General features: G+C 48.6%; 1 protein-coding gene across 1 annotated transcript in view; it reads left to right on the top strand.

Moving 5' to 3' along the window:
* LOC100118688 (cadherin-related tumor suppressor) overlaps positions 1-12,566 on the top strand; it is a 73,044-nt gene that overhangs the window by 37,647 nt on the left and 22,831 nt on the right. The window contains exons 2-3 of the mRNA XM_008216920.4: positions 8,927-9,138; positions 9,783-9,927. Coding sequence (XP_008215142.2) covers positions 8,927-9,138; positions 9,783-9,927 — 357 coding nt within the window. The remainder of the gene's footprint in view (positions 1-8,926; positions 9,139-9,782; positions 9,928-12,566) is intronic.

Here is a 12,566-nt window from a genome sequence, read left to right as displayed (position 1 = left end):
AGCGTTATATCTCGTCGTCGTAAATCAATTCAATTTCGCGCCGATGCTCTCGATGATTCACACACAGTGAGGGACAACTCTCCGTCGCACATTACTCTAAAAGAGGACGTATCCCACTTCCAGATCCTTATCCCCGATAATATAGGTATACCTAAAAGGTTTTTCCTGTCGCTCTGCCGACCAGTGAAAAGTCCTTGCCCGGCCAGAGTCACCGGATAAAAATCTTCCAATAAACATCCGTATTTCCGTTCGGTATACGTCTAATACACCGTTATTGAGCCGCACAATGCGGAACTGGCTCGGTGGCATATCGGCGAGTAACTTCAATTATACGCGCGAACTTTACGAAAACTACGGCTCCTTCTCTCTGCGCACATTCCTCCGGGAGAGTTCAAGCTCTCTTGGGTCGGAGATAAAGAGGGAGAGAGACTTGGGCTGCAGATAAGCGACCTCTCGGGGGACCAGTCCTCTCGCCCACGTTATTAGAGACGCTGCTGCAAAATCGGAGAATGCGATGCCATTACCGCGTGTGTGTTGCCGCGTAGAGGAAAGATGAGAAAGGAAATGCCGTGAGGATTTTCAGCTGGATTAGGAACGAGCCTGTGATGCATTAATGTCTGTGTGTGTGTGTGTGTGTGTGTGTGTGTGTGTGTGTGTGTGTGTGTGTGATTTATCGGCGTTAGGGGATCTGAAGAATTTTTTGTTTTTGTGGACCTATCGGTTGGATTATTTTTGTCTTGATTAGTGGAAAACGCCTCGGCGCTTGTTCTCCATTTGTCACCTGTATATTATATACTCTCGGGCTGAGTCCAATGAACGCGCATTTAAATACGAGTTTAACGATGGCTTGAACAATGATTAATACAATTATTAGCGCATCTCTTGCGAGAGTAGATGCATCTTGATTAATGACTGGATAAGTCCTCATGCTCAGCAGTGTATATTATTGGATGAACAACAATAATCTCGACGAGTTCGTATGACATAGCATGACGCATCTTCTGCAGCAACAAAATGACGCGGATGTAATTCGAGACTCGTGATTACGGCTCTTTCTCTTCTTTAACCCTTGATTGCTCGCTTCTCAGATCAAACGAGATAACGAGATGCGCGGGTGGACGTACAAATGTACATATCACTGAGGTGTAGCTTTATATTGTCGTTGCAACGCTCTGTGCGAATCAATTTTGAATTCTGGCTGTGTTATATAGGGTGACGAGGCTTCGATGAAAAATAGTTTTGGGTCTTTGTGTTTCTTCGCGTCTATATAACAGATATTATGGTTGATATTATATCGTTGAATTTGTTATCTCAAAAGCCTTTCCTCCTCATCGATTAATTTAAAAGAAAAATATGCCTCCCTCGCGCGTCACTTCCGCCAACCACAATTCCTACACTAGACACACGCATGACGCAGGGAGTATAATACACCTCCGGCGAATTTTGCAAGCGCGGCTGACTTTCTGGCATGCGCTCTTTCGGCGCGCGGCAGAAATGCAGCTCGCTCTCGCGCAAACCGGTGCGAACGCACGCATAAAGGAGAGAGAGAGAGAGAGAGAGAGAGAGAGAGAGAGAGAGTCTGTCCTATCGCTCGCGTGTGTGACGTCGGCTTGTTTGACCGGACCCGACGACCGGCTGCTTCGCCTTTCTCGCGCCGGCGACGGCGTCTATATAGTGTCGAGACGAGGCGTATTTTGCATACACTCTCTCTCTCTCTCTTGCTCCTTCTTGGCTATATTCTAGGCATAGCGAGGGTCGACTGTATACAGCTATATGCGCTCTTCATTTTTTGTCCTCGCGGTTCCGAGTGGATGGAGAGATTACGCGGAGATATATTGGGCTTTTTCTGCTGGTAACTAATAGGCTTTTGATGTATATTCCGGAGATCGATTCTGGAATTCCGCCGATTCTCTTAATTCGCGCCCGTTGATCGGACAATTCCAGAGCTGTGCGTCACGCGATTCTCTAAAACATAGTAAGAGAGAGAGAGAGAGAGAGAGAGAGAGAGAGAGAGAGAGAGAGAGAGAGAGAGAGAGAGAGAGAGGATGATGCAGACGTGCTTTTTTTTTCAAACGGATTTATTTAGTCACCGCAGCCAAAGGAACCAACACTCAGACTGCGCTAAAAACCGCCTCGTAATCGCGGCAAACCTCTTTATGCAAAAATTTCGCATAATAAAGCGCGCGTCATCCGCGCATACACAGACAGAAGAAAAAAAATGCCCTAACCATCACTCGTAGAGGAGCTCCCGAGCTTACACTGCCTACACACACGCGTCGAAGCAAACGTTTGCTCAGCTCAAGGCAAACATCGCTGCCGATCATCGAAACACAAATTCGTGCGCTGCTCCGCAAACAGCTCGTCGTCGCTTTCTAATCACCGAGAGATACGCTTCTGCTGCTGCTGCTACGCTGCAGGTAGATCAATATTTTCTCTCGATCTTCTTTATCGATTTTTTTTGTTCTCCCAAAGACACGGAGAGATACCAGAGGTCAAGGAACACAGTAGCGCTCGCGGTACGATATACCCATCGCGATTAAAATCCGATCAATTATACACGCGAAATATTTCTAGCTCTTTATACACACTCTGCCGAATCGGCACTAATTGGACAATTCCGCCTCTCCCTCTCCCTCTCTCTCTCTCTCTCTCTCTCTCTCTCTCTCTCTCTCTCTCTCTCTCTCTCTCTCTCTCTCTCTCTCGCGTAATTATATATTCTCGCGGCCGGCCGAAAACCCATCGATCGAATGCAAAAATCCGCGATAGCCGGCCACCCTGTGCTCTCCCCCCTCCTCCTCCTTCTCTCACTGTATATATATATATATATATATATATACGTTCGCTGCTCACGCATATGTATGCGGGAATCGCGTGACGCGTAAATCGGCGTGTTTTTCGGGGCACACACGCTGCTGCTGTTGCGCAGAAGCAGAAGAGGTATATACGGCAGCGGCGAGGAAAAAAGAAAGAAAGTATAGCTGCCAGAAGGAGCGAGAGCCGAGCGATAAGTATAGAAGAAAAAGAGAGCTCGGCCACAGAGCGCGCCATATGCGAGAATATATACGTACGAGAAAAAGCACTCGAGGAGGCTCGTTTATTATGCGCGCGGCGTAAGCTCCTCGATGATTGACACCTTCGAGCATCGTCTCGCGCGCGCGGGAAAGCAATGAAGAGGCAAAAGTTATAAGCCGCCTACGTGTGTGTGTGTGTGTATGTGTGAGAGAGAGAGAAAGAAAGATTGTTTTTAGGGGCTGAAGCAGATCGACGGATGTGACGTATAAATTCTTCCCTCGCGCGCTGGTGTAAACACTCGCTTATCATCGCGTGTATATCGGGACAATTTTTCTCGGCTATTGTACACACGCATACATACGCTCCGATAATTAACCGGCAGCGCAGCAACGGCCCTAAGCAAACAGAAAAAAGTACGAACCTTTTCCCATAGCGCTTTCAAATACCAGCAGGCGCGCAATAACATCGTTTCTTGTACTCACTACTGCTGCCGTTGCATCGCACAACGACTGTCATTGTTTCCCGCGCGCGTGTGCAGAGCCAAAGGCGATGAAGCCGACGAAGCAGAAGAAGAAAGCCCGTAGTGTATACTGTATACACAGGTATACGCGTGAGCCGAGTCATTGTACGTATAGACATCAGACCGCCCGAGTAGTTATATTCGCCGATATAGGATGATGAATACGCCGCGGGCAGCGCATCACGAATTTAATTATGATTTTTCGATATGTGCCCTGTGTGTGTGTGTGTGTGTGTCTGTACGCGAAACTAACGCCGCATATATTTAACGCCGGCGCGCGCATTGGTATTATTGAAACGGAACGCCGGCGAGGTGCGCGCGCAGTGATTTATCGTTTGCACGAATTCGAGCAAGCCTGACCTCTGCTCAGAGCTCGTGTGTAACTGTATATCGTATCGCGTATATAATTGCGTTCTATTCTTGTGTGCAGTGCCGATATGTTTATGGATATTTAGGCGTCCAAACGCGAGCCGAGGCTTTATATTAATCGTCGCGCTGTTTTCCCACACAGGCGTGAAATAAGCTATAGGCAGGTACACAATGCTACTCAAAACTCTCGCGACACACATCGAAGGCACTCGAATTTTCGGAAAATCCATTCATAAGTCCACAGCCGGAGAGAGAGAGAGAGAGAGAGAAAGAGGATCGCGAGGAAAAATGACGAAGATCCGAAGAAAAGTGAAAAGAGCTGTGATGCCTCTTGGAATTCCCTTTATGCGCAGTCTATACTCTCTCTCTCTCTCTCTCTTGGGGTGACGGCTTTTTACGTCTCGACGCTCGCGCGACGAGAAAACTTTTGCAGCCGTCGTAAATCCCTCTCCTCGAGCTGTGTGGCAGTCGCCTTCGTCTTTATTTCTCTTCGCTGGGACAGGCTATTGTTGTTATGCGAATGTCCAATTTAGCTACTTACACGCGTGCGCGAGCCAGGCTCCGGTGCAGTGTTCGACTGATGGCTATTAAAAGTCGGGACGGAATCTCATTTACGTGGAATAACGCGCGAGGATGGCTTGAATATGCGATTATCGCGCTACGGGTCAGGTGTTTTTTTTTGTGTCATTGTCATACATTAGTTTTTGAGGAAAAGGCCATCGCGAGTAAACGCAATAATTGATGTCGATGTCACACGACGAATCAAGAGCGCGTATTTCGTTCGATTAATTAGCGCAAATGTATGGGCGACTCGAACGCACTGTTGCAGCGCAGTGGAACGCGAGTTATGTAAAGTTTAATTGATCGCAGGAATTCCACCATTGCACCGGGACTTGTTAAATTAAACGTTCTCATATATTTATTTTACCCTCATTCGTCAACCATACCGAACACCCGGAATTCTTTTCCTGCGCGCAGCGAGAGATACCGATCTCGAGATCGATCGCTTTTTTCCCCCACGACACCCATCCATTTTCCCATTTCCTTCGCAACAATACACCCCGTGTGTAAAGCTCCTCTTCTGTGCACTCTCGTGTGTCCCTCACCTATACCTGAAATTTTGCCGGCGATACGATCCCTCTACCGCAGGAGCGAAGCGAAAAAATCGAGCGAGTGAGTGAGAGGGACACATCCTCTTGCTAGGACAAAAAAAAAGGACATCCGATCCCGACTCTGCGGTGAACCCCCGCGCGTACACATAATACATTTTCAGCGCAGATCCGCTGCAGCTTTCCTTTCGTGTAGCCGCTGCTCCTTCTTTTTTTTTCATCATATGGCGATACGTACTTGATTTTTTAAAGTATTTTGTATGTACAGCGGTGTTTAATTGTATACCCGTGGATCGGGTGGCGTTGAGGATACTTTCCTGTAATGCGCGATTTATAACCGGCAGCGGTGAGTTAATTCAATTGGTTAATACGTGTACAAGAAGCCGCAAGAGTTGAAGTTGCATATACGGGGATAATTGTCGAGATAACATCGCGAAGAGCGTACGCGCTTCTGTTCGAATTTTTTTTTTCCCAGAAGCCGAGCTTCCGAGTTAATGAATCGTTTGATTAGAATTATAGCACACAAACACGCACTACAAGTCCTATAACACATAACAACAAACTCGCGAATATGTCACGCTCGAGTGAACCATCTGCGCTGTAGAATTCAATATCCAAAACCGCAGGGCGAAAATAAGGTGCGATCGGACTTTTGCAACGGCAAACGATCCTACCCCTGCCCCCGATAAAGTCAGAAATGAAGTAACCGAGGAGCCCCATGCCTGTGCTGGTCTCGTATATGACAAAGTATCGCCATATCAAAGCGGGAGCCCGCGCGTAAAAGAGAGAGAGAAAGTGCGCAGAGAACCGCGAGAGGACTTGCAGGGCTTCGAAGAGGCGCAACCGATCTCTCGTCGATCGAAGCCGTTGCTTCTTTTTCCCCTTCTGATCGGTATGTGGGCTTTGAGGGTTACGTTATTGTTTTTCTACATATATATATATATATATATATATATATATATATATATATATATATATAATAATACACGAGCGAGTTAACGTTGCCGCGACTTGAAATTCATAATAGAATTATACCTCTCCACGCGAGAAAGCGTGTCAGCCGCCTAATCGTTATTACCGATCTATATCGGGACGCGATCGCGAGAAACAGCGCACTCGGATATTTCCGCGAGATTCATTGACCATCGCGAGTGCTAATCTCAGCAGTGAAATTTCTGGTCAAACTGGAGTAGCAACATCCTTATCTCAGCAGCAGCAGCAGCAGCAACAGTCGAGAGAAAATTCATCCGAAAAATATCGCGCGGAATCAGGTCCGGTCAGGATCGACCTATGCACACCGGTTATATCGCCCGCACCTAATTCCCATAGTTATATCACATGCACACAACTTTCGACACTGCAGCAGCGGCGGCATAATATATAGTAGCCAAACCACAAAAACAGAGCTACGCCGCACACAGCCTTTTGTCGTCTCATTCTCGCAGCGACGGTGGCGGCTGCAATAATTTGTCCGCGCACAATAAAATATTTACAGGCGGCCGCCCTCTCCCCCCCCTCTCTCTTTCGATATCTCTAGTAGCTCTTTTTGCGCGAGCTATATCCATTTGCGAGAGATACACACGTACAGGCGCGCCTTTCACTTTCCGCTCGTGCACACACGCACTATCGGGCTGCTATCGATATCACACACACACACACACACACACACGCGTACGGGCGAGAGCGTGTATAGGGCCGTGGCATGCATATATATCGGTATAAATCATCCGGCTTATCCGGCTGGATTTTCGATCGCGTTCGATTTGTGCGCAGTGACAAAAGAGAGAGAGAGAGAGAGAGAGAGAGAGAGAGAGAGAGAGAGGGAGAGAGAGAGAGAGAGAGAGAGAGAGAGAGAGAGGGATGCGCTGGGAGAGAGAGAGGACAAAAAGAGAAAGGGTCGAGAGAGAAGCGAACAATAACGACAATAAAAAATGATATAACAAGACAAATGCGCCCGTGGCGGGAGGGGACGGCAGAGCGAGCGAGAGAGAGAAAAAGGAGAGATATATTGCGATAATAAAAGAGCTGCTCGAAGAGAGAGAAAGTAATGAGGGAGGCCGCAGCCGCAGCCGAGTATAGAGAGGGAAAGATAACGTATAGGAAGATGTCACGTATACATACATACGTATGCGTACGCATAGACTCGTGTTAGCGCGCATAATGGCGTATAATTTGCCGATTTTTTCCGGCCGGCGGGTGGATAATGGGTGAAATTGCCGCGCGCGAGAGACCGAAGAATGCCGCACGTCCTCGAGTCCTCTCGCGCTGTATATGCGCGACGATTGTTGCACTGCTCCGAGGAGAAATCTCTCTCTCCTTTGACTCGTGTGTCGTAATAGAGGCGACGGATAGATATCCGCGTGAAATATACAATTTGATTTCCTCCGCCAAGGCAAAACTGTCCTCAAAAGCGACCACCGGTATAATAACCCTTACGCCCATGAGAATCTCTCCCACAGGGCCGCATCGGAACAGAGAAAAAAAGCAGAGCTAGAAGCAGCCAGAGGCGGCCCATAAGGATAAGCGCGTGTACAGAGCTCTCGAAAGGGCCCCCGAGAGGACCGCGTCGAGAGAGATGCTATCTGCGTCAGTGCTCGGTCGGGGATCAGAGAGAGAGAGAGAGAGAGAGAGAGAGAGAGAGAGAGAGAGAGAGAGAGCCCAGCGGGGGTTTTCTCTGGGTCATGCACACGCGAGAGAGCTGCACAGGGAAGACGGGTTTCGTGGCGGCCGCCGACGCTGCGGTGTATCCTCTGGCGCTGCGCTGCTGTCTATGTATTTATTTTATTTCGATATTATATATATAGGCGCGCGCGCGCAAGAGAGAGAGAGAGAGAGAGAGAGAGAGGCACGAGATGGGCAGAATAATGCGCTGCAGCGGACAGAGGATGTCAAAAATTTTTGTTGCCATCAGGAAGAGTTTTGTTGGCGATATCGGGAGATAGCATATAATACGCGGCTGTTCCAATTCGATACCCTCGATGATCGGTATATTGTACAGCTAGACTGCAAACACACGAGTGAGGGAGAGAGACAGGTGAAGCGGGGGGTGGGCTTCGCCTAAAAGCACATTATTTAGGTGAGATCGCCGACGATTACTCCGCGCGCGGCTACGATCGTCCACTCGCGTCTTCTTTCGCGTGTGTGCGTATATTCCTCTCTATACTCGTTCGGCGATCGGCCCCGACGTGTATTATGTCTCCCGCGGCTATACACACGATCGCGGTGATTTAGCTGCGCCTCGTTGTTTCCTCTCGCTCTTATGTGTGTGCGTGAGTGTGTGCTGCTCCTCCTCTTTCTATACTCTTCTTTTTTCCCCCCCCAACCCCGCAGCACACAACACGGCGTATGCATCTTCGGGAGCGCGGGATCATTGAGATATTGCACATGAAATATGGAAATTTCGAGAGATGACGATAATAAGAGAGGGAGAGTAGAGAGAGAGACAATGCTATAAATAATCGGCGATAAATTGAGCGGCGCGCGCGGGGCTAAATTATTTCAAAACTTGTCGTGACTCGAGAGCTCTCTCTCTCTCTCTCTCTCTCCTTTTTTACTCGCTCCGTTTCGTTTTTTCGACTGGTGCGCGCCGCGCAGAGGTGTGTGTCTTTTTTTATTAGAGGGAAAGACTCCTCAGCGGAGTAGGACTAAGCGATAGCGCTCAAAATTTTATTACCCAGCTCCGATTTGCACTCTAATTATTTTTTAGGATATACTATATACGTGTGCGGATAAAAGCTTTTGCGGGGCTCTCGAAGTTTTGCCGATATAATATGTAAATTGGTCTGAGTCGTAGCTGCGGACAAGGCTTGTTTTCTTGCGGACGATCTGGCAATTTAGCAACATTTTTATATCGTGCCTATCGCTTATTCATATAAAATGCCTGACGAAATAAAAACAAATCCGTTCTCGATTACAGGTGCGAGTAAGCGTGCTGGACAAGAACGACGTGGCTCCGAGCTGGGGTTCCGGGCCCTGGAAATTCGAGATTTCCGAAGAGGCGCCGCCCAACACGATAGTCACCCTCCTCAAGGCACACGACCCCGACAGCATCGGCACGCTCAAGTACAGCATCGTTACGCCGCCCAAGAATTCCCTCAACGACGAGGAGAACACCGTCCAAAACACGAGGTAATTTTTTTTTGTTTCCTTCGTTACACTATTTACATTATCTGATAATGATTGTTATTATGCGCACATCGGAATATCGCAATTGGCTCTTAAAAGCCAGTTAGCGTCTAAGTAATTGTTGTGTATTTACTCGTATATGCACTTATAATTAGACCATTTAAAGTAATACGGCGCAAGATCATGCGAGAAAATTAATTTACTCGACAGCCCTGCACTGTATATATGCATAACGAGTAAATATACGCGCGCGTCGTCGCGTACATCAATTAAATCACGGCCGCGCGCTGCGGTAATTATTGTTTCGCGAAATTCGGCGCAATATACTCGCGCGCAGCGAAAACTACAATATTCCACTAAAAACCAGTTTTCGCGTGTATTATTCTCCTCCGGTACATACCTATAGGCTTTTACAGCTTTCTCGCGCGTGCTGTGCGCATATTATTAAAACTACGCCGCGCGATAAATTCCCCTCGAATTATCCCGTTCATTAACGTTTAAGTGGACGGCTTCTCCGTCGCGGTGCGGTGATACATTCGACAAAAGTGACTCGGTGTATTATATTATGCATCGCGCATATATCGCATCGCGGAGGAATCGTATAAGAAGCATAATCGATAAATGCCGATGAACCGGTCGTTTTGCAGATTATCCAGTCCATTCAAGCTCGACTCGAGCACGGGTCAGCTGAGGCTAGCCGAGGCTCTCGATCGCGAGGCCAAGGAGAGCTACGTACTCAGGGTCAGAGCCGACGATGGTCTACAGCACACCGATGTCACGCTCAGCATTCTGGTGAGTCTGCGATGCATATCATGGGTTAATAATTCCACTTTATCATCTCGGCGTTCGATAGTAATAGAGAGGAGTTAATGTGATTTTTTGGCACAACCGAATTGCACGAGGCGCGGAAGCGACGAAGAATTATACGGGAACAAAAGCTCGAGAGAGAGAGAGAGAGAAAATTCGTCAATCTCTCTGGGTAAGAAAAGCAGAGGCGATTCCCAGGCGCGACAGCTAGGGGCCGACGACGAGCGCGACGAATCTCCGCGAGGGATAAGAAAGGGAATGATAAAGCCGGAGAATATCGCGAGGACATCAAAAAGCGCTGGCGCAGCATGAGAATCGCATTAAACAATCGAGAGGAGCTTCTCTCCCGCCTAAGGAAGTGTGCTGCAACGAGTACCTCGCTGTGGCTTGTACAGAGCCCCCCGACCCGACGAGCTGACCCCTCGACGATCGCCAGCAGCGAAGAAGCGGTGGAGGAGGTCTTGTAGGGCAGAGCGTCGTCGTTGCGCGCACGACTGTTATTGGGATATCGTTTTATTGCCGACACTTCCGGGGTTTTTGCGGGGTCGAATTCGGTAGTTTTCTACATACAATCTATAAGCTCGGGCTCTCCAATCAACTCCCGGAAAAATCTCGCTGTCGCGCTATACAGCAAATTTCCCCGCTCTCCCAGTTGGCTCTCGTACCGTTCGCTTCCTCCTCTCATCTCGTTCTCCGATCTCCAATCTCTCTCCTTATACATTGTCTGCCCCGAAGGAGGCTCTCTCCACTACATCAGCTGCGCTGTACACGGGGAGTTTCTCCCGTTTTCGTGCGCGCGTGCAGCTATATACTCTCTTTTCTGTCCGCGAGAGAAGATAGACGCTAATAGAAGAACCGGACCCCCTGGCGGTAATAAGGAAGAGCAGCTAGCCCGCGCGAATGTGTAATACGCCGCGAATGATTTGAGAGCGTGTGCGCTTTCTTTCTCTGCTTTACATTTTTTTTTCTCTTGCGTGCAGCGTACAGTATTGCCCTCGAGGTTTTACGGTGACACGCCGGGTGTTAACGGGGATAAACAAGCCTTTCTTACTGGCTCCGCTCGTTAGGGAAAGATACAAATTAACCCCGATCGATTGCCGCTAGCCGTAAATCTCGCGTTTTATCATCTCTCTCTTCTTGCCAAAATATTTCCGCGCGCTTTTTCGTCACGTTGCATGTGGTAGCTCCTTATTCTGCATATAAGGGAGAGAGAGAGAGAGAGACACACATGAGAGTCGCGTTAAACGCCGCTAAAGGGCTTAATAATAATCACGCGGGGCATAAATCGTGGCCGCGAGTTATTTTTCAGCGAAAGAAAAACAAGGAGAGAAGCTCCTCGTAAAACTCGTGATTTATCGCGTCTATCGCGCACAGCGCGATGCTGCAGCTCTATACTGTATGTATCCGAAATATCGCGTGCGATGATTCATTAGAGCCACGAGTGCCAGAGCGGAGGAGGTACGGTATCCTCGTCCCCGTCGTGATTTAACGAGGAAGCCGCACCACACGGACACGGGACTCTCTGTGTACCGTTTTGAAGCTTCGAGCTCTAGAGGGAAGAATTTTGGCGCGACGGCTTTTATTGTATACGCGTATGTACAAGACGGTGAAAGTTACGTATTAATATCTCCGGTGTCCATATAGCTCGACTGATTGATAGATCGTCTGCCGCGCGCGCGCGCGCGCTAAAATATGATATAATGTGACCTAAGCTCGGACGCTTGAGAGATTGCGCAAAGTAACGCGCGTATTATGTGAGTTACAGCCCGAGTGAATATTCAATTTTCCGTGCGCGCGCGCGCGCGCTACGTACGATGTCTTCGAGATCTCTCTTCGCATCCGTCAGCGGCCGCGAGACAATGTCCCTATGGCTCTTCAATCAGCCCGCCTCGCTGATTGGAATCTCTTCGGCGAGAGACGTTTTGCAAAATTTTCAAAGGCGGAGAGGAGGAAAAAAAATAAGTCAAAGAGCTTATGACTTATAATATACCTATACATAGCCCCCGATGCCTGAAATTCCTGCGCGCGCATTGTCGAGCTTCTCTCTGCTGCGCAGGAATGCCAGGCCGATCATAGTTCGCTTCGGCTCTCCTTCTCTCGTGTTCTTAGGTCCCCCTTTCGCCGCCGCCAGTCGCGGAATCCCTACTACTACAGCCGTCAACCCTTTTCGCTTAAAGGACTGCGCGCATTTTTTGTCTCCCACCTCGCTCTCACTCGGTTTTATAACTTTGCGCTGCGACGAACGTGGGAAGAGCCGCCTACGCGCGGGGGATTTTCGGAGGTGTTAACGACACCGCAGAAGCATCGTTCGTTCGAGCACAAAAGCGGACGACTTCATAATCGCCCGTGTATACATACACTCCCCGCGCTATCTGTAACTTATTTGTTCGGGCATAATGGAATTCATTAATGTATATATAGCGTTGCGCCTGATCCTCTTTTTGCTCGCGCTGTAAATGGCATCAATTAATTCGATGATAAACACGCCACTCGGGAATTTAATGTCCCACCGCGAGAAGTAAAACTTCGCGGCGGCGGTCGTTCCTTAGGCCTCCCGTCAATAATAACTTCGGCGGAATAAGAGAACCGGACCTTAAAAGCCGATAAGTTAAAGAAGCTGCAGC

Source organism: Nasonia vitripennis, chromosome 1, assembly GCF_009193385.2.
Source record: "Nasonia vitripennis strain AsymCx chromosome 1, Nvit_psr_1.1, whole genome shotgun sequence".
In the NCBI taxonomy this organism is placed as follows: domain Eukaryota; kingdom Metazoa; phylum Arthropoda; class Insecta; order Hymenoptera; family Pteromalidae; genus Nasonia; species Nasonia vitripennis.
This window is presented reverse-complemented; position numbering and strand designations above follow the sequence as displayed.